Genomic DNA, 25,860 nt, shown 5'->3' with positions numbered 1-25,860 from the left:
TCTGTGCTTAAGAAATCAATGTTCTACCCCCAAAGTTAAAATTCTTCAACCTATATAAAGTATGCATCTTAAGTAGATTTACAGTATTTTATATTTTCCACAATCTAGGTTTCTGCTATTCATAGGAAGCTGTAAGAACCTATTCAGAGTGCTGAAGCACCTGTCCTCTTATTTGGTCATCTTCAGTTTCAGAAACTTTACCCAGACACCGGCTATACACTTCTGAGACGGGGGTATAGTGTAGTACTGGCTGAGAGGCTTTGCTATGAATAGCAGAGGGCTCAAATCTTATTCTGTCATGAATTAAATTGGTGGCCTTAAGCAAACCATTCCATCTTAGCTCCCTCCTGTCCCAGAATATGGGGTAATAATCCTGATTATTTTACACACAGGGTAATTGCAAGGATTTCAGCAGGGTTGCAAACAGTGTGGCCCTCCAAATGTTGGTATGCAACTCCCATCAGCCATCAGCTGGCTGAGGCTGATGAGAATTGAAGTCTAGCAACAATTGGAAGGCCGAGTTTCCATCCCTGGATTATAACAATGTATGTGACTTGAAGGTGCCTTTCCCAAACTATTCATCCTGGAGTATGTATCGGACCTGTTGTGGGTCAATCTGCAATAATTATGTTTTCTAGTTTCAGCAAAGAATCTTCAGCATGTCCATTGCTTCCAAAAGAAGAACATAAAAAACCATCAAAGGTTTCTGGACAAAGTAGGGGAGAGGTACGCAACAACCTTTTATTTCTTCGGTAGAAATTTTTTATTCTGTTGGCTACCTAATAATATGAGAGTAAAGGGATGGAGCAGGATTTTATCAGTAGGGAAGCAATTGCAAGGTTTAAGAGTTCTCTACAGACAGCAATACAAAGATAAACCATTTGCTTGGTTTTCACTGAGGTAGTATGGGTGTTTGTGGACTGTACTACTTCAGGCTACAGGCAGGAATTCACATGAATGAATGGTCCTTCAAAATAACAAATCTGTGCACATAGAAAACTAGCATGTTCAGGAAGTAAGCGAAGCAAAGACCATTCTCCCCAATATTTAGCTGGAGGGAATATTTTTTAAAGAGGAGCATTCAATCATCTAAGTGCCCACTTGCAGTCTGAAATCCAGCCCAGCCACTGGATTACCATCTCAGTGAGAACTGAGTCCAAGTCCTGCCCTGAATTGACCCTTCACATAAGCTGTGTCAAAAGCAATTGTGCTGTCTGTTTCTGTCCCCGTCCCCCCCATTATTTTTATTGGCTTCCATTACAATACATTTTATTTGTGCTGTCCATTTTTGTTGCTTACTACCAACTTGTTAACCCCCCAAAACAACTTGCATTTGGAAATTAGCTTTTTATTTTAATCCTTATGTGGTTGCATGTTCCCCTTTTGACTTCAAACAGCAGCAGACTCACCTGTTGTCCTTTTTGTTTGTTTGTTTAAAGCATTTTCATGTTATTTGTTTTATCGTTTGGTGTCAAGCAGGTTGCCAGACCAGCCCATAAAAAGAAAGCCCGCATGGCACGGACACGCTCTGATTTCTTGACTAGAGGTGCTTTTGCTGATTGGGAGGGGGATACGGAGGAAGAGGATTACGATGACAGTTTTGAATTCCTTCTCTCCCTTGACCAACCTCCTCACCCTGAGCCCGGCTGTGCAGCCAGACTTGGGCAGCCCTGTCACAGTGACTCTGAAATGGTAATTGATCCAACACACAGCTGTGTGGGAGCATCTCTTGGCTAACCAGTAGCTGTACTGACACCTTCCACTGCTCTTTCTCCCTTCTTGTAGTAGCCTGTAACCTCCGAGAACATAGTCACAAGCATGTTTCGTTTTTCTCTTTATTTAACAGTATTTATATACCACTTGGTTCCAATAAAACCTCTAAGCGGTTTGCAAACAATAAAAATAAAACATAAAAATTATCCTTTAATAGTTAAAAACAGATACTTAAAAACATTCCGAAGAATCAGAATGAGAAGAATCTTTATTTGCATCAGCTACTAGCCATAGCAATAAAATAAAATGTACTGAAGATAGAGGTAAAAACTTAGCTATATAAAATACATTTTGGAGGTTTACATCAATAATCAAATAATAGATCTTATTCTAATTGCCCCCACTAAAAACCTTGCAGTTTTTCTTGATCTGCTGAAAGAAAGGGCACAGCGATGGTTGAGCGACCTGCCATGGACAATAATAGAGGGGTAATTCCGAAGATTCGATTCAGACAGTAGGCTAAAAAGACATGTGCTTTAATCTCAGCTTCTACATGTCCAGATAAACAGAAATGTTTTAATCAGGTGTCAAAAAGAGCACAGATTACATCAAGTTCTTGGGATGGTCTGAAATATGATAGGGCAGCCATATTGAGTTAGACTATTGTCATTTCTCTCTGTAAGTTTCCAACACTTCATCCTGACTCGGAATGGCTTCATCCTGACTTGCAGGTGAAGGGGCTGGTGTACAGTCTTTTACTTTCTTTTTTTGGCAAGTACATTATTGAAGAGCAATGGTTGCATCGCCAGGTGCAGGGAACATGATTAGCCCCCACACCAGTGGCATTCTTGACTGCCATTCATGCCTATCCTTCAAAGAAAAACCGATTGCTCTTGGAGCACCCTTCTGGTTGGAGCACAATCTGCTTCACATCCCTGACACATTTATTTTATCTTATTCATAATCCGCCCACTCATAAATATCATGTTTCTGTACAAATGAAATCATTAAAACCTCATAAAATGGTAAAATCCTAAAATGCAGAGCAAGTGATCAAGACAGAATGAAATTAATTTTCTAAAAACATTGTTAAACAGAAATACTTTGAACAGGCAATGGACTATCAAATGAAATAGACAAATATTACTGAGAAGTGGTCTGCCTTCCAGATTTAGAGTACAATAAATGACCGTGCCTGTTCCTCAGGGAAACTGGAAATGAATAAGGCAAAGTGTCCCTCTAAAAGTGGCGGTAGAACTGTTTATATGGAACAGCCATTTCCTAATTCCCTGAAGTTCATATTCATTAACTAGCCTTCAAGGCACTGAGTGCTTTTAAGTACTCAAAGCCATAGCAAAGGGGCTTCTCAATAGAACTTATTTTGAAAACTTTGGGGATATAGTTGTGTTATGTTGCTACCAGAGCAGCTGGTTAGCATCTTCATTGATTCTGTTCTTGTGGTTTTTACCCAGATTGTTATGAAGATCCCACTGAGAGGGTAGTGAAGTAGCTTTAAGCTTTCTCCTTTGTGCACACAGGAAATGTGCTATGTTCTTGGAGGTTTACCTTGTTACAAATCACTAGTTTGACTATCAGTAAAGCTTTTCACACTGGGAATCACTGCTGAGGTGCGAAGGGTGCTGGGCTTACTGTTTGCTTGGAGAGTTCCATCCTCGGAAGGAGTCCCATTCATGCCACTTTTCAAAATGCTCCTCTGATTCCGCTGCCATAGTTTAACAGATTTCATTTGCATGCAAGTAGTCCTAAACTCTCATCTCATTTGATATTCTCTTTCTTCCTACGCTGCCCCTGGGGCTTCACAAGCTTTCTCACTGGTAGTTTGGCACACCTACTTTGGGGCAGCTGCTTGCACCATCAAGCTCTGCTTTTTAGCTTATGCTGAATTACATTCCCGTTGTTATATATAAAAACTGTATAAACATGTACATAGGTATGCCATATCCATGTGTATAAGCATACTGCATAGGCCTTTAAAGCTGGACGTGTGAATATTCTCGACATATATTTAGTTTCACTGGGCTTAAGTTCCTGCTTTCCTAAAGTTGGTAGTTTTTGACCATTGGGGCCAGTTTCTCTTTCTAATCTGGCTAGTTAGAGTAGGGTATTTGATCATTTTTCCTGTGGTTCATTAGTAGTAGTGGTAGTAGTAGTAGTAGTAATAATAATAATAATAATAATAATAATAATAATAATAATAATAATTAATAAAATAAAAATAATAATTTATTACGGTCAAAGACCAGCTCGCATAACACAATAATGACAGCATTCATAAAGATAAAATATACAATTTGAGCAGATTGCAGCAATAGCTCGTGAGTTAAAATTTAAATATATACATACACCCGTACAACTGAGATTTGGGCTACCATAAAAATTGATCCTGAGGCGCCCCAAAGGGTGGCATCAGCTTTTCCCTAGTAAGCTATTTTATTCTAGAGGATGATCTATGCCTACAAATCTGGGCGCAGAATCTGGCTACCAGCCAGGTCGTCTTGTGACCTTGCCTAAGAGGAGAGAATTAAGTTTAGACTTGTCTGGAAGATCGGCGAGCGTCTTCAGCAAAGGGTCATTGATTTCTCTACAAATCTCAGCATAAAAAGGACATTAAAAATATATATGTACGGGGCTTCCTATTTCCCCTAATGGGCAGGCGCCAAGTCTCTGTGCGTACGGGACACTTCCATAGGAGCCTTCCAGAACCGTTGAGGGCAAGGCCGAGCTTCTAGCAAGAGTGAAAGCCCTTCTTGCATTTCTGGATGCGAGGAAATAGAGATATGTTGCTGGAGTGGCTACATATCTCCTGTTTTTTATGATTTTATAATCAGGGACCCTTGTACAGTCCTGTTGTCTCTCTATGTCCATGATTCTTTGCCTGACCACGGATGTAGCTTGGCCCAGGCCCATAGTTATGAGGGTTTGGGGAGCAAAGCCCAGTTTCTGAAGAGTGTTTAGAATTGCTGTCTGCCAGCCAGAATGAAACTGGTCACTCAGAATCAATGGAGCTATTCCTCGGGGGAGCAGTTTCAAAGTTAGCCACTTAAATATTGATGTTAGACTAATATGAGCTTCAACTTTCATCATCCCTGTTTCTAGTCTGACCCATGCATTTGAAACGCATCTGGGAACTTGTAGAAGGGCTCTGAGGAGCTTGGATTGCACTCTTTCAAGGGGAATGAACGAGGAGGGAGGCGGGCCCAGAAAGGATCCGTAAAGGAGCTGTGCCAACGTTTTGGCTTTATATAATTTTAGTGCCGCGGGGACATAAAAGCCCCCTTGAGTTCTAAAAAATTTAAAGATAGCATTTGCAGATCTTTCTCCAGCACACCCATTTGAGTTAATATGAATTTTGTTGGATCCTGATACCTGGACCGCCATTCTGAAATATTTGTAGTTTGAGACTTGTTCTATATTTTGGCCTTGAAGTTTCCAGTTTCTGAGATTTGGTTTTTTCCTAAAAGCAAGATTTTTGGTCTTCTGATAATTTATTTTGAGGCATTCCGTCTCACAATAGGCAGCTCTTCTAAGCTTCATAGGGGTTCTGGATAGTATTACCGCATCATCTGCGTAAAGCAGAGCCGTGATGTGCCGGTTTGCTAACTTCGGAGGGTGGAAGTGGTTCATTAGTATTCAGATGTTAATGGCTACCCTTTGCAGAGGCTGCGTTTTAATCTCAAGTAATAATAAAGCAACCTTCAGTACAGCAGTGGATATAGGAAAGGACACTGGCATATATTCACAAGCATGTAAGGTATTTAGCTTGAGCTTCCAGTAAAAGAAGCAGGCAAGTCAGGCAGCCTGACTATACACAGAGTTGATTGATTTCATGAAAGAAAGAAAGTAGGTTATCGCCTCTGCACCAGTTGGTTGTTAGTGAACAAAAGCCCTGAAAGTCAATGTTTTTCCAGTGCTGTACATTAGTCACAGGCTTTTGAGTGCATTAAAGCAATCTTAGGCATAGCGGGTTAGCTATTTGTGATAAAATAAGCGCCTTACACAAGACTTGAAGATATATCTTTATTTGACAGGTTGGCAACAGTCGAACAACAAGTATTATTCATATACAGTCGTACCCTGGATCCTGAATGCCCTGGAACTCTGACGTTTTGGCTCCTGAATGCCGCAAACCTGGAAGTGATTGTTCCGGTTTATGAACATTCTTTTGAAACCCGAATGTCCGACAGTGCTTCCGCGGCTTCTGATTGGCTGCAGGAGCTTCCTGCAGGCAATCTGAAGCCGCGGTTTGGTTTTTGCATGTTTCGGAATTCGACTTCCAAGGTACAACTGTATATATATTAATGAATACAATGTGTTTCTCTCCCTTGAGCCTAAGAGAGGGTTTAGTCCTTTTTGTTTTAAAAACTCCTTTATAGCAGCACATAAGTTATTAATCCTTAGCTTGCCTGTCCTCACAAACTCCTCCAGACAGTGTCTGCTTGAAGTCACCACACTCCCATGTTCTCAGGCAAAGAATCAGCTAACAGAATAACCAACCACCAACTTCCACCACCTTTCCCCAATACCATTTATTTTTTGTGAAATACATTTACAATGCAAATAGAATACAAATACTAGCACAGCATTGATTTATAAAATCTGATTAAGTGACAGTCCTTCTATTGCTGACTAGCTTGGCTAACAGCCCATGGCAAAGCAGATCATGATGCACCACTGCACAAAAGAACTGAAATCTGTTCCTGGACAGTGATAAATGTCACACAGCAACATATACATGAATATAAGTAGAAATTTGTTTTTAAAAAAATGAAATTAATGGTTCTCTGCATTGAACAGCACAAAGTCTCATTTTATAGCTTTTATGAGTTCTGCACCAGAAACGACATCCTTTTTTGAATAACTTACTTGTGTGGTTGGGAGATCAATCTCAAGTCTAGGAAAAAGAAACATTTTTTTATGTAGCAGGAAACTTTTCTAGTCGCATGCTGTGTTGGGTATTTATACTGATGGGCATGACTGCAGGTTCTCGTTAAATCTTTTATTTTATTTATTTCAACAATATATTCATCTCTAAGTGGTGTACATAGTTTATTGTGATTTATAGTTCTGAAGCTTCTGAATAAATTTCAGTACATAGAGAAGTTGGGAGATTAACATTTTATCCTTCCAAATCTCTCTGTTGGCTGCAGTTGGAGGCGCAAGCAGAGGTTGCTGTTCATCTTCTCACAAAGTATGGAGATCGATTGCATTTCACTAGCCTGCTATTTTTCCAAAGATGTCAGCAAAGCAATAATATTTATAGAGAAGCCATTCTTAGTTACAGATACAGTGAAGCTATATGGTCCTTTTATCTTCTACTGCATTACAGTCATGGTGTTTTCTCCTACTTCAAATGTTCGGTTGCTCTAGCAAAGCTGGGTAGATTGTACTTGTGCAGCTCTGGTAGGGAGCATTGTTCAATCCAGGAACCACATTCCCTCATGGACAACCTTCTGGGGTCACAATGCCAGTGGTGGGCAGGACCAAAGGCCAAAAGTGAGCAGAGCAAAAGATATGACTCTTACTTTTGCACAATAGGTTGCATTCCAGCCACACACGTCAAGAGGTTTTTATAAACCCATACATACTTCTCCATGATTATCACTTTGGATTTCATAGAATTGTAGAGTTGGAAGGGGCCCAAGGGTCATCTAGACCAACCCCCTGATATGCAGGAATCTCAGCTCAAACTTCTATGACAGAGGGCCATCAAACCACTGCTTAAAAACCTCCACAGCCTCCCAAGGGAGACTGTTCCACTGTTAAACAGCTCTTACTGTCAGAAAGTTCTTATTAATGTTTAGTCGGAATCCCCTTGTTTTGTAATTTGAAGCCATTGGTTAGAGTCCTACCCTCCGGAGCAGGAGAAAGCAAGCTTGCTTCATCTTCCAAGTCACAGCCCTTGAGATATTTGAAGATGGCTATCATATGTCCTCGTATTTCCTCATATATTCTTCTCCTTTGCGATTTCCCCTTGTTAGTGTATAAGAATAACTGAGAAATGAATACAGTTATTCAGAATTTAAGCAGGGAATAAGCTTGGATATTTTGGCAAGTGTGTGTGGAATATAGTAAGTTGGAATCTGTCTTACAGCACTGGCTAATAAGAGGTTCTCCAGAATCTCAATATAAGGGTCTCTTCTCCCATCACCATCTACCTGATAGTTTTAACTGGAGATGCCAGAGATTAAACCTGTGTGCCAAGCAGTGATTTTATCACCAAGCACTGGTTCTTCTCCAAAGGAAAGAACAGTATTACATATAAGTGGTTGAACTTCTTTTAAACAAGTTTAAATTTTTCTTTAAATTTCTGGAGCGTTCTTTTAAGAGTCGTTATTAATTTTTTTTCCACTTGAGAAGCTGAGAGACTTCAAAGAAGTGTGACTAGCCCAAGGTCACCCAGCAGCTGCATGTGGAGGAGCGGAGACGCGAACCCGGTTCTCCAGATTACAAATCTACTGCTCTTAACCACTACACCACACTGGCTCTCACACAGGCCTGGTCCAGAGCAACTATACAAGGAAAAAACTCCTTCACAACCACGCAGCCAATCAGAGCTCTGCATTGAAGAATCAAAGCATTCTGAGTGGTCGCTAGGCAACACAACTGCTCTCTTGCTTGACAGTTTGAGCATCAGTAGGATAATTCCTGGTGTTATACTGTACTTCTGGCAAAAAAACGACTTCAATAAGTAGTTCAAGATGCTGGCTTTTCTGAATTGGGTAACTATAGTTCCTTGTTTCAAATGCAGTGGGAAACTGTAGTTGACTGAAGACTTTCTGGCTTTTCACAAGTGATCACACTTGGACTGCTGTGTACAGTTCTGGTTACCACAGTTCAAAGATGATATTTTAGAACTGGAAAAGGCGTAGAAAAACTCAAAAGATTGTGGGCAATTTCTCTATATGGAAAGGTTATCATATTTGGGGATCTTTACTTTCTTTTTAAAATGTGAGTGAGGAAAGTATGATAGTGGTATGCAATATTCCACTTGAGAATATTGAATTAGCTTTGAAATGTAAAACTTAACTGACTGAAGTCCTTATAGTCATTCATAGTCCATCCGATAAAGCAGGGGTGTGGAATTTTTGACTCTCCAGATCTTGCTCCCATCACCACTGGCCATTGGCCATGCTGGCTGGGGATGACTGTAGTTGTAATTCAGCATCATCAGGAGGGCCAAAGGTTCTCCACACCTGCAATAAAGTATGAGCTTGTCTACCAAAGCTAATTCACAATAAGAATGTGTTAATGCTTAAGGGGCCAGAAGGTGCTTGCTGGGTTTTGTTTCAGCTTACAAATGTTTACACTGATGCAGCATCTTCTTTGCTCATGGTAAAGGTGTTGCATCTGGCACAGCTAAGTACCCAAATCCCTTTGGCCCCTGTCTAGCAAAAAAGGGGGAAACAAGCAATTTTCCTGTTCTGCCTCCTAGACATAGAAGCCCCAGTGAACCCCTTTTTGCATGAGGGCAATGTGACTTGACTCTTGTGACTTGACAGACCAGATCCCTTGAGAAATTATGGTTGCTAGGTTTGGAACAAGCCAGGATCCTAAATCTGTTAGCAGACTGACTAAAATAAAGCAGATGGAATCAAGAGAAAAAAGAAACTGGTACAGTAAATGCACACTGGAACGCGGGTGGCGCTGTGGGTTAAACCACAGAGCCTAGGACTTGCCGATCAGAAGGTCGGCGGTTTGAATCCCTGCGATGGGGTGAGTTCCCGTTGCTCAGTCCCAGCTCCTGCCAACCTAGCAGTTCGAAAGCACATCAAAGTGCAAGTGGGTAAATAGGTACCGCTCTGGCGGGAAGGTAAACAGTGTTTCTGTGCGCTGCTCTGGTTCTCCAGAAGCGGCTTAATCATGCTGGCCACATGACCCGGAAGCTGTACACCGGCTCCCTCGGCCAATAAAGCGAGATGAGCGCCGCAACCCCAGAGTCGGCCATGACTGGACCTAATGGTCAGGGGTGCCTTTACCTTTACTGTAAATACACAATTTGCAGGGGGTTATATACCGGAAATCGCACCCAAAGCCAAAATTATGTATAGTCAAAGCATATTGGGTTCAGTGGGGGGTTGAATTGTGCAAATCTTTTTCACCAGACACCCACATCCTTTCCACTCCCCTTTTAATTTATTTATTTTTTAAAACAACAACAACTACAATCCGTCTTTTTTGCCAAGCACATAAAGCAGAATGCACACGAGTTAAATGTCCATAAATTACAGGCTTATTCTACTATTTTATTGAGGGTAAATGGAACAAAAGGGGATGCGGGTGGCACTGTGGGTAAAAGCCTCAGCGCCTAGGGCTTGCCGATCGAAAGGTCGGCGGTTCGAATCCCCGCGGCGGGGTGCGCTCCCGCTGCTCGGTCCCAGCGCCTGCCAACCTAGCAGTTTGAAAGCACCTCCGGGTGCAAGTAGATAAATAGGGACTGCTTTATAGCGGGAAGGTAAACGGCGTTCCGTGTGCTGCGCTGGCTCGCCAGATGCAGCTTTGTCACGCTGGCCACGTGACCCGGAAGTGTCTGCAGACAGCGCTGGCCCCCGGCCTCTTGAGTGAGATGGGCGCACAACCCCAGAGTCTGTCAAGACTGGCCCGTACGGGCAGGGGTACCTTTACCTTTACCTTTACCTTTAAATGGAACAAAAGCAGTGTATAATATTATATCTACAGTACGTTATATAACATTTGGAGAAATAGAGTTCAGGCCTGGTCCAGAGCAACTATACAAGGGAAAAACTCCTTCACAACCACGCAGCCAATCAGAGCTCAAGATTGAAGAATCAAAGCATTCTGAGTGGTCGCTAGGCAACACAACTGCTCTCTTGCTTTACATTTTGAGCATCAGTAGGATAATTCATGGTGTTATCCTGTACTTCTGGCAAAAAACGACTTCAATAAGTAGTTCAAGATGCTGGCTTTTCTGAACTGGGTAACTATAGTTCCATGTTTCAAATGCAGTGGGAAACTGTAGTTGACTGAAGGCCTTCTGGCTTTTCACAAGTGATCACACTTGGACTGCTGTGTACAGTTCTGGTTACCACAGTTCAAAGATGATATTTTAGAACTGGAAAAGGCGTAGAAAAACTCAAAAGATTGTGGGCAATTTCTCTATATGGAAAGGTTATCATATTTGGGGATCTTTACTTTCTTTTTAAAATGTGAGTGAGAAAAGTACGATAGTGGTATGCAAAATTATGTGTGGAGGAAGACGATAGTGATGTATTTTCCCCTTGTAATACTAGACCCCAGGGTCATACAGTGAGGCTGAATGGTGACAAATCTGGGACTTAAAGGGAAAAAATACTACTTCGCACAAAAATCTTTTGATTTTGCCAGCACATTACGTGGGGACGGCCACCAGCTTAGCTGACTTTAAAAGGGAATCGGACAAATTAATGGAGGCTAAGACTTGTAGTGACTATTCATTGTGAGGGCCACGGGGAACAACAACAGGAGAGGGCTTTTACTCTCGCATCCTACTCCTGGTCTTCCAGAGGCATCTCATTGGCCACAATGGCAAACAGGATGTTGGGCCAGATAGATCTTTGGTCTGCTCCAGCAGGTCTTTTCTCAGGCACAAGTACAAGTCTTGTTCCTGTATCATCTTACTAAACCAAGTTAAGTTCAAGGGACAAGACAGTGCATATAGCAACTCTAGGAGGACAGACAGGCTAGCTATGTCTTGTGGTTGATTCATACATGTATCTATTCAAGAGCTATGCACAGTGAACTTCTGCCTGCAGGTCTCACCTGGCCTGAGTCCACTTAAGTCCAGAAAAGGGAGAGTGGGGCATTATTTTATTGTTGTTCTTTAGCAATGAGCTTGATAAAGCAAGCTTGCTTCATCTTCCAAGTCACAGCCCTTGAGATATTTGAAGATGGCTATCATATATCCTCGTATTTCCTCATATATTCTTCTCCTTTGCAATTTCCCCTTGTTAGTGTATATGAATAACTGAGAAATGAATACAGTTATACAGAATTTAAGCAGGAAATAAGCTTGGATATTTTGGCAAGTGTAAGTGGAATCTGCCTTATAGCACTGGCTAATAAGAGGTTCTCCAGAATCTCAAGACAAGGGTCTCTTCTCCCATCACCATCTACCTGACAATTTTATCTGGAGATGCCAGAGATTAAACCTGTGTGCCAAGCAGTGATTTTATCACCAAACACTGGTTCTTCTCCAAAGGAAAGAACAGTTTTACATATAAGTGGTTGAACTTCTTTTAAACAAGTTTAAATTTTTCTTTAAATTTCTGGAGCATTCTTTTAGAGTCTTTATTAATTTTTTCCCATTTGAGAATATTGAATTAGCTTTGAAATGTAAAACTTAACTGACTGAAGTCCTTATAGTCATTCATAGTCCATCCGATAAAGCAGGGGTGTGGAATCTTTGACTCTCCAGATCTTGCTCCCATCACCACTGGCCATTGGCCATGCTGGCTGGGGATGACTGTAGTTGTAATTCAGCATCATCAGGAGGGCCAAAGGTTCTCCACACCTGCAATAAAGTATGAGCTTGTCTACCAAAGCTAATTCACAATAAGAATGTGTTAATGCTTAAGGGGCCAGAAGGTGCTTGCTGGGTTTTGTTTCAGCTTACAAATGTTTACACTGATGCAGCATCTTCTTTGCTCATGGTAAAGGTGTTGCATCTGGCACAGCTAAGTACCCAAATCCCTTTGGCCCCTGTCTAGCAAAAAAGGGGGAAACAAGCAATTTTCCTGTTCTGCCTCCTAGACATAGAAGCCCCAGTGAACCCCTTTTTGCATGAGGGCAATGTCATGACTCTTGTGACTTGACAGACCAGATCCCTTGAGAAATTATGGTTGCTAGGTTTGGAACAAGCCAGGATCCTAAATCTGTTAGCAGACTGACTAAAATAAAGCAGATGGAATCAAGAGAAAAAAGAAACTGGTACAGTAAATGCACACTGGAACGCGGGTGGCGCTGTGGGTTAAACCACAGAGCCTAGGACTTGCCGATCAGAAGGTCGGCGGTTTGAATCCCTGCGATGGGGTGAGTTCCCGTTGCTCAGTCCCAGCTCCTGCCAACCTAGCAGTTCGAAAGCACATCAAAGTGCAAGTGGATAAATAGGTACCGCTCTGGCGGGAAGGTAAACAGTGTTTCTGTGCGCTGCTCTGGTTCTCCAGAAGCGGCTTAATCATGCTGGCCACATGACCCGGAAGCTGTACACCGGCTCCCTCGGCCAATAAAGCGAGATGAGCGCCGCAACCCCAGAGTCGGCCATGACTGGACCTAATGGTCAGGGGTGCCTTTACCTTTACCGTAAATACACAATTTGCAGGGGGTTATATACCGGAAATCGCACCCAAAGCCAAAATTATGTATAGTCAAAGCATATTGGGTTCAGTGGGGGGTTGAATTGTGCAAATCTTTTTCACCAGACACCCACATCCTTTCCACTCCCCTTTTAATTTATTTATTTTTTAAAACAACAACAACTACAATCCGTCTTTTTTGCCAAGCACATAAAGCAGAATGCACACGAGTTAAATGTCCATAAATTACAGGCTTATTCTACTATTTTATTGAGGGTAAATGGAACAAAAGGGGATGCGGGTGGCACTGTGGGTAAAAGCCTCAGCGCCTAGGGCTTGCCGATCGAAAGGTCGGCGGTTCGAATCCCCGCGGCGGGGTGCGCTCCCGCTGCTCGGTCCCAGCGCCTGCCAACCTAGCAGTTTGAAAGCACCTCCGGGTGCAAGTAGATAAATAGGGACTGCTTTATAGCGGGAAGGTAAACGGCGTTCCGTGTGCTGCGCTGGCTCGCCAGATGCAGCTTTGTCACGCTGGCCACGTGACCCGGAAGTGTCTGCAGACAGCGCTGGCCCCCGGCCTCTTGAGTGAGATGGGCGCACAACCCCAGAGTCTGTCAAGACTGGCCCGTACGGGCAGGGGTACCTTTACCTTTACCTTTAAATGGAACAAAAGCAGTGTATAATATTATATCTACAGTACGTTATATAACATTTGGAGAAATAGAGTTCAGGCCTGGTCCAGAGCAACTATACAAGGGAAAAACTCCTTCACAACCACGCAGCCAATCAGAGCTCAAGATTGAAGAATCAAAGCATTCTGAGTGGTCGCTAGGCAACACAACTGCTCTCTTGCTTTACATTTTGAGCATCAGTAGGATAATTCATGGTGTTATCCTGTACTTCTGGCAAAAAACGACTTCAATAAGTAGTTCAAGATGCTGGCTTTTCTGAACTGGGTAACTATAGTTCCATGTTTCAAATGCAGTGGGAAACTGTAGTTGACTGAAGGCCTTCTGGCTTTTCACAAGTGATCACACTTGGACTGCTGTGTACAGTTCTGGTTACCACAGTTCAAAGATGATATTTTAGAACTGGAAAAGGCGTAGAAAAACTCAAAAGATTGTGGGCAATTTCTCTATATGGAAAGGTTATCATATTTGGGGATCTTTACTTTCTTTTTAAAATGTGAGTGAGAAAAGTACGATAGTGGTATGCAAAATTATGTGTGGAGGAAGACGATAGTGATGTATTTTCCCCTTGTAATACTAGACCCCAGGGTCATACAGTGAGGCTGAATGGTGACAAATCTGGGACTTAAAGGGAAAAAATACTACTTCGCACAAAAATCTTTTGATTTTGCCAGCACATTACGTGGGGACGGCCACCAGCTTAGCTGACTTTAAAAGGGAATCGGACAAATTAATGGAGGCTAAGACTTGTAGTGACTATTCATTGTGAGGGCCACGGGGAACAACAACAGGAGAGGGCTTTTACTCTCGCATCCTACTCCTGGTCTTCCAGAGGCATCTCATTGGCCACAATGGCAAACAGGATGTTGGGCCAGATAGATCTTTGGTCTGCTCCAGCAGGTCTTTTCTCAGGCACAAGTACAAGTCTTGTTCCTGTATCATCTTACTAAACCAAGTTAAGTTCAAGGGACAAGACAGTGCATATAGCAACTCTAGGAGGACAGACAGGCTAGCTATGTCTTGTGGTTGATTCATACATGTATCTATTCAAGAGCTATGCACAGTGAACTTCTGCCTGCAGGTCTCACCTGGCCTGAGTCCACTTAAGTCCAGAAAAGGGAGAGTGGGGCATTATTTTATTGTTGTTCTTTAGCAATGAGCTTGATAAAGCAAGCTTGCTTCATCTTCCAAGTCACAGCCCTTGAGATATTTGAAGATGGCTATCATATATCCTCGTATTTCCTCATATATTCTTCTCCTTTGCAATTTCCCCTTGTTAGTGTATATGAATAACTGAGAAATGAATACAGTTATACAGAATTTAAGCAGGAAATAAGCTTGGATATTTTGGCAAGTGTAAGTGGAATCTGCCTTATAGCACTGGCTAATAAGAGGTTCTCCAGAATCTCAAGACAAGGGTCTCTTCTCCCATCACCATCTACCTGACAATTTTATCTGGAGATGCCAGAGATTAAACCTGTGTGCCAAGCAGTGATTTTATCACCAAACACTGGTTCTTCTCCAAAGGAAAGAACAGTTTTACATATAAGTGGTTGAACTTCTTTTAAACAAGTTTAAATTTTTCTTTAAATTTCTGGAGCATTCTTTTAGAGTCTTTATTAATTTTTTCCCATTTGAGAATATTGAATTAGCTTTGAAATGTAAAACTTAACTGACTGAAGTCCTTATAGTCATTCATAGTCCATCCGATAAAGCAGGGGTGTGGAATCTTTGACTCTCCAGATCTTGCTCCCATCACCACTGGCCATTGGCCATGCTGGCTGGGGATGACTGTAGTTGTAATTCAGCATCATCAGGAGGGCCAAAGGTTCCCCACACCTGCAATAAAGTATGATGAGTTGTCTACCAAAGCTAATTCACAATAAGAATGTGTTAATGTTTAAGGGGCCAGAAGGTGCTTGCTGGGTTTTGTTTCAGCTTAAAAATGTTTACACTGATGCAGCATCTTCTTTGCTCATGGTAAAGCTGCAGCCAAGTACCCAAATCCCTTTGGCCCCTGTCTAGCAAGAAGGGGGGGGGGGAAACAAGCAATTTTCCTGTTCTGCCTTCTAGACATAGAAGCCCCAATGAACCCCTTTTTGCATGACGGCAATGTCATGACTCTTGTGACTTGACAGACCAGATCCCTTGGGAAATTATGGTTGCTAGGTTTGGAACAAGCCAGGATCCTAAATCTGTTAGCAGACTGACTAAAATAAAGCAGATGGAATCAAGAGAGAAAAGAAACTGGTACAGTAAATGCACACTGGAACGCGGGTGGCGCTGTGGGTTAAACCACAGAGCCTAGGACTTGCCGATCAGAAGGTCGGCGGTTTGAATCCCCGCGACGGAGTGAGCTCCCATTGCTCGGTCCCAGCTCCTGCCAACCTAGCAGTTCGAAAGCACGTCAAAGTGCAAGTGGATAAATAGGTACCGCTCTGGCGGGAAGGTAAACAGTGTTTCTGTGCGCTGCTCTGGTTCTCCAGAAGCGGCTTAGTCATGCTGGCCACATGACCCGGAAGCTTTACACCGGCTCCCTCGGCCAATAAAGCGAGATGAGCGCCGCAAGCCCAGAGTCGGCCACGACTGGACCTAATGGTCAGGGGTCCCTTTACCTTTACCTTTACAGTAAATACACAACTTGCAGGGGGTTATATACCGGAAATCGCACCCAAAGCCAAAATTATGTATAGTCAAAGCATATTGGGTTCAGTGGGGGGTTGAAGTGTGCAAATCTTTTCCCCCAGACACCCACCTCCTTTCCACTCCCCTTTTAATTTATTTATTTTTTAAAACAACAACAACTATAATCCGTCTTTTTTGCCAAGCACATAAAGCAGAATGCACACGAGTTAAATGTCCATAAATTACAGGCTTATTCTACTATTTTATTGAGGGTAAATGGAACAAAAGCAGTGTACAGTGGTGCCTCACAAGACGAAAATAATCCGTTCCGCGAGTCTCTTCGTCTAGCGGTTTTTTCGTCTTGCGAAGCAACCCTATTAGCAGCTTAGCGGATTAGCGCTATTAGCGGCTTAGCGGCTATTAAAGGCTTAGCGGCTTAGCGGCTAAAAGGCTATTAGCGGCTTAGCGGCTTAGAAAAAGGGGGGGGGAGCGAAAAAAAATCGCAAGACTCACAAGACGCTTTCGTCTTGCGAAGCAAGCCCATAGGGAAAATCGTCTTGCGAAGCAACTCAAAAACGGAAAACCCTTTCGTCTAGCGGGTTTTTCGTCTTGCGAGGCATTCGTCTTGCGGGGCACCACTGTATAATATTATATCTACAGTACGTTATATAACATTTGGAGAAATAGAGTGCAGGCCTGGTCCAGAGCAACTATACAAGGGGAAAACTCCTTCACAACCATGCAGCCAATCAGAGCTCTGCATTGAAGAATCAAAGCATTCTGAGTGGTCGCTAGGCAACACAACTGCTCTCTTGCTTGACAGTTTGAGCATCAGTAGGATAATTCCTGGTGTTATACTGTACTTCTGGCAAAAAACGACTTCAATAAGTAGTTCAAGATGCTGGCTTTTCTGAACTGGGTAACTATAGTTCCTTGTTTCAAATGCAGTGGGAAACTGTAGTTGACTGAAGACTTTCTGGCTTTTCACAAGTGAACCCACTTGGACTGCTGTGTACAGTTCTGGTTACCACAGTTCAAAGATGATATTTTAGAACTGGAAAAGGTGTAGAAAAACTCAAAAGGTTGCGGGCAATTTCTCTATATGGAAAGGTTATCATATTTGGGGATCTTTACTTTCTTTTTAAAATGTAAGTGAGAAAAGTATGATAGTGGTATGCAATATTCCACTTGAGAATATTGAATTAGCTTTGAAATGTAAAACTTAACTGACTGAAGTCCTTATAGTCATTCATAGTCCATCCGATAAAGCAGGGGTGTGGAATTTTTGACTCTCCAGATGTTGCTCCTATCACCACTGGCCATTGGCCATGCTGGTTGGGGATGACTGTAGTTGTAATTCAGCATCATCAGGAGGGCCAAAGGTTCCCCACACCTGCAATAAAGTATGATGAGCTTGTCTACCAAAGCTAATTCACAATAAGAATGTGTTAGTGTTTAAGTGCCCAGGAGGTGCTTGCTGGGTTTTGTTTCAGCTTACAAATGTTTACACTGATGCAGCATCTTCTTTGCTCATGGTAAAGCTGCAGCTAAGTACCCAAATCCCTTTGGCCCCTGTCTAGCAAGAAGGGGGGGGGGACAAACAATTTCCTGTTCTGCCTTCTAGACATACAAGCCCCAATGAACCCCTTTTTGCATGAGGGCAATGTCATGACTCTTGTGACTTGACAGACCAGATCCCTTGGGAAACTATGGTTGCTAGGTTTGGAACAAGCCAGGATCCTAAAACTGTTAGCAGACTGACTGAAATAAAGCAGATGGAATCAAGAGAGAAAAGAAACCGGTACAGTTAATGCACACTGGGACGCGGGTGGCGCTGTGGGTTAAACCACAGAGCCTAGGACTTGCCGATCAGAAGGTCGGCGGTTTGAATCCCTGCGACGAGGTGAGTTCCCGTTGCTCAGTCCCAGCTCCTGCCAACCTAGCAGTTCGAAAGCACATCAAAGTGCAAGTGGATAAATAGGTACCGCTCTGGCGGGAAGGTAAACTGTTTCTGTGCGCTGCTCTGGTTCTCCAGAAGCGGCTTAGTCATGCTGGCCACATGACCCGGAAGCTTTACACCGGCTCCCTCGGCCAATAAAGGGAGATGAGCGCCGCAAGCCCAGAGTCGGCCACGACTGGACCTAATGGTCAGGGGTCCCTTTACCTTTACCTTTACAGTAAATACACAACTTGCAGGGGGTTATATACCGGAAATCGCACCCAAAGCCAAAATTATGTATAGTCAAAGCATATTGGGTTCAGTGGGGGGTTGAAGTGTGCAAATCTTTTCCCCCAGACACCCACCTCCTTTCCACTCCCCTTTTAATTTATTTATTTTTTAAAACAACAACAACTATAATCCGTCTTTTTTGCCAAGCACATAAAGCAGAATGCACACGAGTTAAATGTCCATAAATTACAGGCTTATTCTACTATTTTATTGAGGGTAAATGGAACAAAAGCAGTGTACAGTGGTGCCTCGCAAGACGAAAATAATCCGTTCCGCGAGTCTCTTCGTCTAGCGGTTTTTTCGTCTTGCGAAGCAACCCTATTAGCAGCTTAGCGGATTAGCGCTATTAGCGGCTTAGCGGCTATTAAAGGCTTAGCGGCTTAGCGGCTAAAAGGCTATTAGCGGCTTAGCGGCTTAGAAAAAGGGGGGGGAGCGGAAAAAAATCGCAAGACTCACAAGACGCTTTCGTCTTGCGAAGCAAGCCCATAGGGAAAATCGTCTTGCGAAGCAACTCAAAAACGGAAAACCCTTTCGTCTAGCGGGTTTTTCGTCTTGCGAGGCATTCGTCTTGCGGGGCACCACTGTATAATATTATATCTACAGTACGTTATATAACATTTGGAGAAATAGAGTGCAGGCCTGGTCCAGAGCAACTATACAAGGGGAAAACTCCTTCACAACCACGCAGCCAATCAGAGCTCTGGATTGAAGAATCAAAGCATTCTGAGTGGTCGCTAGGCAACATAACTGCTCTCTTGCTTGACAGTTTGAGCATCAGTAGGATAATTCCTGGTGTTATACTGTACTTCTGGCAAAAAACGACTTCAATAAGTAGTTCAAGATGCTGGCTTTTCTGAACTGGGTAACTATAGTTCCATGTTTCAAATGCAGTGGGAAACTGTAGTTGACTGAAGACTTTCTGGCTTTTCACAAGTGATCACACTTGGACTTCCGTGTACAGTTCTGGTTACCACAGTTCAAAGATGATATTTTAGAACTGGAAAAGGTGTAGAAAAACTCAAAAGGTTGCAGGCAATTTCTCTATATGGAAAGGTTATCATATTTGGGGATCTTTACTTTCTTTTTAAAATGTGAGTGAGAAAAGTATGATAGTGGTATGCAAAATTATGTGTGGAGGAAGACGATAGTGATATATTTTCCCCTTGTAATACTAGACCCCAGGGTCATACAGTGAGGCTGAATGGTGAGAAATCTTGGACTTAAAGGGAAAAAATACTAGTTCGCACAAAAATCTTTTGATTTTGCCAGCACATGACGTGGTGACGGCCACCAGCTTAGCTGACTTTAAAAGGGAATCGGACAAATTAATGGAGGCTAAGACTTCTGGTGACTACTCATTGCGAGGGCCACGGGGAACAACAACAGGAGAGGGCTTTTACTCTCGCATCCTACTCCTGGTCTTCCAGAGGCATCTCATTGGCCACAATGGAAACAGGATGTTGGGCCAGATAGATCTTTGGTCTGCTCCAGCAGGTCTTTTCTCAGGCACAAGTACAAGTCTTGTTCCTGTATCATCTTACTAAACCAAGTTAAGTTCAAGGGACAAGGCAGTGCATATAAGCAACTCTAGGAGGACAGACAGGCTAGCTATGTCTTGTTGCTGATTCATACATGTATCTATTCAAGAGCTATGCACAGTGAACTTCTGCCTGCAGGTCTCACCTGGCCTGAATCCACTATTAAGTCCAGAAAAGGGAGAGTGGGGCATTATTTCATTGTTGTTCTTTAGCAATGTTACTATTGCTTCAATGTTACTGTTGAAACTGAAAATTCACAGCTCACTGATTTTGACTGTAGTGAGGACTCCTTCTCTTCTCCCTTCCTTTCCCTTATCTAGCCCTACGCTAAGTCTCGTCAGGGAAAAAAATCATTTCCAATAAACTGCTTTGTGTTCATTTCTCATATCTGAATTTCCAGTAAACTGCTAGACAGCGCCCCCCCCCCAACCTTGCTGTGCCTGGAAAAGTTGCTATAGCAAACCTCTCTACCATAATCCATAATCACATATTATAAAGAGTGTGTGAAGCATTTTCGGAAGTATAACTGGAGTCCACAGGCACCATCTGGCAGCTTCCGAAAATACATCAGACAGAAAATAAACATGGAGCCCCTTGCTGTTTTCTCTGCTATTGACTTTCTGAGCCAATAGTGGCAGGCGACTGATGTACTGCATATTCCTTTCCTCTGTAACAAGGGACCTGTAGATGTTTTCCTTATATAGCTGGTTCTTCGGCAACCAAGCAGAAGTCAAGGCAAACCATTTTTCCTCCAAGTATATTTTTCATAGTGAGTTGTATTCTCTGCAGCAGCTTAAATATCTACACCGTTGTGAGATGATTGTGTATCCTTACAATATCCAGCGACCTTGTGGGTTCTGAAGTATTTATCGTGCTTCTAATTGTTGCAGCTGCTACAGCGCTTCTCTTCAAATGAAGGCCAAACAACGCTTCACAAAACCATGTCCCAAGGAGAGATTGGAAAACTGGCAGCTGCACAGAAGACTGCAGCTGCAGATGGAAGGTATAAAATGTCTAGCCAAAAGAAAGGGGGAGATCCTGAGTTAATTGCATCTAATTTTCTTTTTCCTTCATATCTGTATTTTATTTCCTGTATGTGTGGACAAATTTCAAAAAGCCATTCTGTTCAGCCATATATTTTGCTTTCTCGTTTGCATAAAAGATTATACATTTTGGAGGGAGGAATTGGTGCAGATAACATATTTGACTGTATGATTCCATTTGCGGAGTTAGCTCTCATGAGATGATGAGAAATGCATCTGCATGGAATAGAGCTGTCATTGGAATGCTCAGCACAAGAGATCCTGTGGCGTGTAGGACGTTACAGGATTTAGTTCAAACAGTTAACCCAGGAGAAATTGTTCATTAAAATCAATCTGCTGTAATTTAAGGTGAATCTGAATGACCAGAAGCATTGTCTTCAATAATTTTTGTACCACCTTGTTTTCACAACTAATGTGTTTTCTGTATATGAGGAGTTATTTTGTAAAGGAGACTTTTCACAGGGAGCTGGTCTGTTTGTTTAGGGTTAAGGAAGCAGTTATGATCAAAGGAAAGTGTGTTCATGGCATGGCAGAGACTTTAGAGCAGGGGTGTCAAACTCAAATTCATCAGGGGCCGCATCAGCAGTTTGGTCACCCTCAAAGGGCCGGTTGTATCTGTAGGACTTTATCAAAGTTATTTTTCCTTAGGCACTGGTGTGTGTTGTCTTGAACCTATACACTATTTAATATACCTATTCCAGTACGATTTTAAATAAGAATAGAAGAAGAAATAATAATGATTTTTTAAAAAGATGACGAGATGGGCTTCCAGGCAGACTGGAGCTCCAACAGGGAGGAGACAGGAGCCTGTCTCAACAGAGCAGAGCAGAAGCAAATGTTGCCTCCCCCCACCCTGCTGCCGCACTCAGGAGTTGGAGGATACGGAGCTGCAGCTTGGACAGCAGTAGTTTCTTCCTTGCAAGGGAGCCCCAGCGGCACTGCGGGCGTGGGTGGCCAGGATGTCCTGCTGGGGCCCCGAGCTGCTGCAGTTGCTCCCGGGGAGGGAGCTATCCGCCAAGTCCTCCGGCCCGGAGAAAGCCGATGTGTTGGCGTGGGGAGGGGGCGGTGTTTCGTAGCCAGGCTCCCGCAGCCAAGTTGCTGGCAGGCTCCCACTTTGCTCCAGCCGCCCAGATGCCGGTGCGGTCCTCTTCGGGGTGGGAGGCGCCCATAGGCGCCGACTCCATGGGGCTTGAGGGGGCCCGAGCCCCCTCAAAAATTCGTTTGGGGGGGCTCTGCCCCCCCAATAATCTCCGGCGCCCCTCCAGCAGAGCGCCATCCCCCAGCCCAAAATGCACAGGGAGGGGCGGGCTGCATGCCTCCTGCCCTCCCTCCCGAGCAAAAGCTCCACCCAATTTCCTTTGGAGCTGATTAATAGGCGCAGCACGCTCTCCCCTATTCGCTCACGAGGAGGCGGCGCCACTTTATTTGCATATTCATGAGCTTATTTATTATTCATGAGCTTTCCCGGGCCCCCCCAATATTTTTTATAAGTCCGCGTCCCTGGAGGCGCCCCTGCTTTGTGGTGTGGCACACTGCCCGCCCGGATCCCTCCACCCCACTCTGCACAGCTGAACCGGCAGCAGCTTTGCCTCTCCCAGCCTAGCCGGGGTGCGCTGCCTGCGGCAGGACCTGTGCCGGGTCCCCGCTCTCCACTCGCCTCCGCCGTTCCCTTACCCGCCTGCCGGCCCCGCTACCTACCCACCAGGGTGACCCCCAGCCAGCCCCTGGCCCCGCTGCCCGCGCCCCCAGCCATCTCCTTGCCAGCTGCAGCGCCGCAGTGGCCTCTTCTTGCGGCCTGAGCGAGTGAGTGAGCGGCATCCCAAGCGCGGCTCTCGCTCCCTGCCCTCTCTGCCAGCCTCCGCGGCTCTCTCAGGCTCCAAAAGTTGCCGCATGTGCGACCCGCCCCCTCGAGCAGCCGCGCCTGGGAGGCTCCGAGGGGCGGAGCCAGCCGGCTCCGAGCTCGGCTTCGCGGGACCGCCTCCTCCGCAGCGAGCCCCGGCCTGGACCGAGCGAGCAGAAAGCCTCTTTGCCCGGCCCGCGAGGCAAGCGAAAGTTGCGGGACCGGCCGGTAGGCAGCGCCAACGGGGTGCATCGGTTGGAGCCCTGTCTGCAAGCAGGCAGGGAAGGCTGTTCGCGTGGGTCACTTTTTAGAAAGGCAGAGATCCTCCGCCGGAGTGCGGACCCTAAAATTTGGGTCGGGACCAGTAAAAAGGACGAGAAGCTCGCTTCCTCGTCCTTGATGCCACGGGCCACATGACGAGGTTTCGCGGGCCGGATCCGGCCCGCGGGCCTTGTGTTTGACACCCGTGCTTTAGAGTCTCTGGTGATACAGGAGATTAAGTGCAGCAATGATACAGCAACATAGAAAAATGAACAGTGTAAACTAACACTGCCTTGCAAAGTTTCTTAAAACTCATAGGAAGCCTCTGAGGAGAAACTGTATGAGTGATTATTTCAGACATTCCACACAAGTAAAGAAAGAAGGGAAAGATTGCAAGTCATTAACACTCTCACTTGCAATGTCTGAAGCTGCTCTCAGCTAAAGCAAAAGTTAATTGACTGCCAAATCTATTCTTATAGCCTCCAGCACCTTTGGAAGAATGGGAAGAAGGTGTATTGCCAACTCTGGTTATAATGCTTGATAGTGATTGGCTGGAATTTGATGGGAAAGGCAAGACCATCTTTTGGTCCCACCGAAAGATGCACAAAATATGATGTGTGGGGCAGGAAGCGATCCTCTCTTTCTCTGTAGAGAGACCTGCATTGCACTTTGAGCACCTTAGCTGTACTACAAAAGCTGTTTTTAATTCCAGACTGGCAATTAAAACAACCTGACCTTGTTGGAGGATACATATGACTAAATTCTATATAAATCTCTAGTAGCAGGCAGCATTCTATAATGTGCTATTTAAGCACTGTAGCATTAGTTGACTTGGTTGCTTGACAAATCTTCCTGAGAACTAATGACTTAACTTAGAGCCAGTTCCGAAGCATGTAATTGAGATGAGAATAATGCAGTTAACCACATTTTAAAAATGTATTTCTGATAGGTTTCTTTGTTTGTTTGTTTAACATGGGGGTGCTGTCAAACAAATCCCATATTTAAAAGCTGAACTGATGAAGCCTTTGTATGAAGCTGAGTGTGATACAATGTAGAATTGAATTAATTGGATTGAATATTCATACTCGCATTACTTTCCTCCTATTTTCCAAGTGACAATTAGAAAATGTTTAGGAGGGGATATTTACATTCCAACAAGAACGTACGGGATAAAACTGGCAGCCTGACTTGAAGCAATTTCTCTTTTCATTTGCCTTTTAGCAGGCCTCAAAGAGCCAAGATGAGATTTTGGGGGAAAGGGAGACAAGTGGAGAAGAAAACACACAGGGAGAAGCTTTCTACCCAGTCAGAGCTGTTAGAGTTGCATTCTGATCAAGATGCACCAGGAAGGGAGATTATTTCAGGTCTACAACATGAAGAAGGTAAGAGAAATGACACTATTGCATTTTTATGCAGATTTCAGGTAGTGAGAGGTTACATATGAGACACAGAGGAAAAAATAAGCAGTGAGGGATTTCATACCAGTTTTGATCTATACTGTTTACGGGGGGGGCAAATTCTGATATAAGTGCTTGATACAGGGTGACAATCTCTGGGTTATTTGTGGGGCATAGGAATCTCTGGGTTATTTGTGGGGCATAGGAATTCGTTCATTTCCCCCCTCCAAAATATAGTCTGGCCCACCACATGGTCTGAGGGACGGTGGACTGGCCCACGGCTGAAAGAGGTTGCTGACCCCTGTTCCATACTGTTTCCAGGGGGAGGGATTCTGACATAGGTGCTTGATACAGGGTGGCTGCAGACAACCCTTTGCCAAATCATAATGTACCACTCTGTAAGCTAGTTGTCTCTCTTGTCTTGCCAAGTAGTAAGGAGGAACTTTCCCAATGGTTGCAAGCACACTGTACAAAGTTACCTCTTGGCAGCTGCATCCAGTATTTGCCCATAATTTGCCTTAGATTTCCTAGAATAATCCTGACAGTGCAGTGGGTTGGGAATCCTTTGGGCATACAGCAATTCCTTGCGCACACGTCAAGGTTCCAGAGGAATAAAGAACCTTTGAACTGGAGCCTTGATGCTTGCTATAGATGTCTGAGCTGGAACACCCTGCTGCTTGATGCGACATGCATTACTTTGCCCTTTTTAGAACTGACTCCCCCAAGGAGTCCTGAGTTGTCTGGCATCTATCGAAGGGAATGTAAGGAGAACAAAGAGCCGTCTCCCAAGGTGAAGCGAAAGCGCAGCCTGAAAATCAGCAATGTGACAATGGAACCTGCACAGTGGCAGAATGACGCCCTTCAGATCATAACCAGCGTCAGTGACTTGAAAAGCATGGATGAGTTCCTCTTGAAAAAGGTAACTGAACTTTAAAAATGGACAGCCCAAGAGTCCTGCATCTCATATCTTTTATCGAGAAAAATTACAAAGGGTAGTTTTGGCACGGCCATTAGCCATTATAGCTATACAGTGGTACAGTGGTGCCTCGCAAGACGAAATTAATCCGTTCCGCGAGTCTCTTCGTCTTGCGGTTTTTTCGTCTTGCGCAGCACGGCTATTAGCGGCTTAGCGGCTATTAACGGCTTAGCAGCTTTAAGAAAAAGGAAACAAACTCGCAAGATGTTTCGTCTTGCGAAGCAAGCCCATAGGGAAATTCG

The 25,860-nt window shown here is 43.9% G+C and overlaps 1 protein-coding gene across 9 annotated transcripts in view; it reads left to right on the top strand.

Annotated features, from left to right (window-relative positions):
* Positions 1-25,860, top strand: part of MYO9A (myosin IXA) — a 177,518-nt gene that overhangs the window by 111,149 nt on the left and 40,509 nt on the right. For 7 of the 9 annotated variants that reach the window (XM_077918918.1, XM_077918913.1, XM_077918914.1 and 4 more), the window contains 5 exons: positions 639-726; positions 1,477-1,692; positions 20,992-21,104; positions 24,467-24,627; positions 25,353-25,561. In XM_077918918.1, the coding sequence (XP_077775044.1) occupies positions 639-726; positions 1,477-1,692; positions 20,992-21,104; positions 24,467-24,627; positions 25,353-25,561 (787 nt within the window). The remainder of the gene's footprint in view (positions 1-638; positions 727-1,476; positions 1,693-20,991; positions 21,105-24,466; positions 24,628-25,352; positions 25,562-25,860) is intronic. The other 2 variants (XM_077918912.1, XM_077918916.1) reach the window with 2 other exon arrangements.

Source organism: Podarcis muralis, chromosome 14 (genome assembly GCF_964188315.1).
Source record: "Podarcis muralis chromosome 14, rPodMur119.hap1.1, whole genome shotgun sequence".
Taxonomy (NCBI): Eukaryota; Metazoa; Chordata; class Lepidosauria; order Squamata; family Lacertidae; genus Podarcis; species Podarcis muralis.
This window is presented reverse-complemented; position numbering and strand designations above follow the sequence as displayed.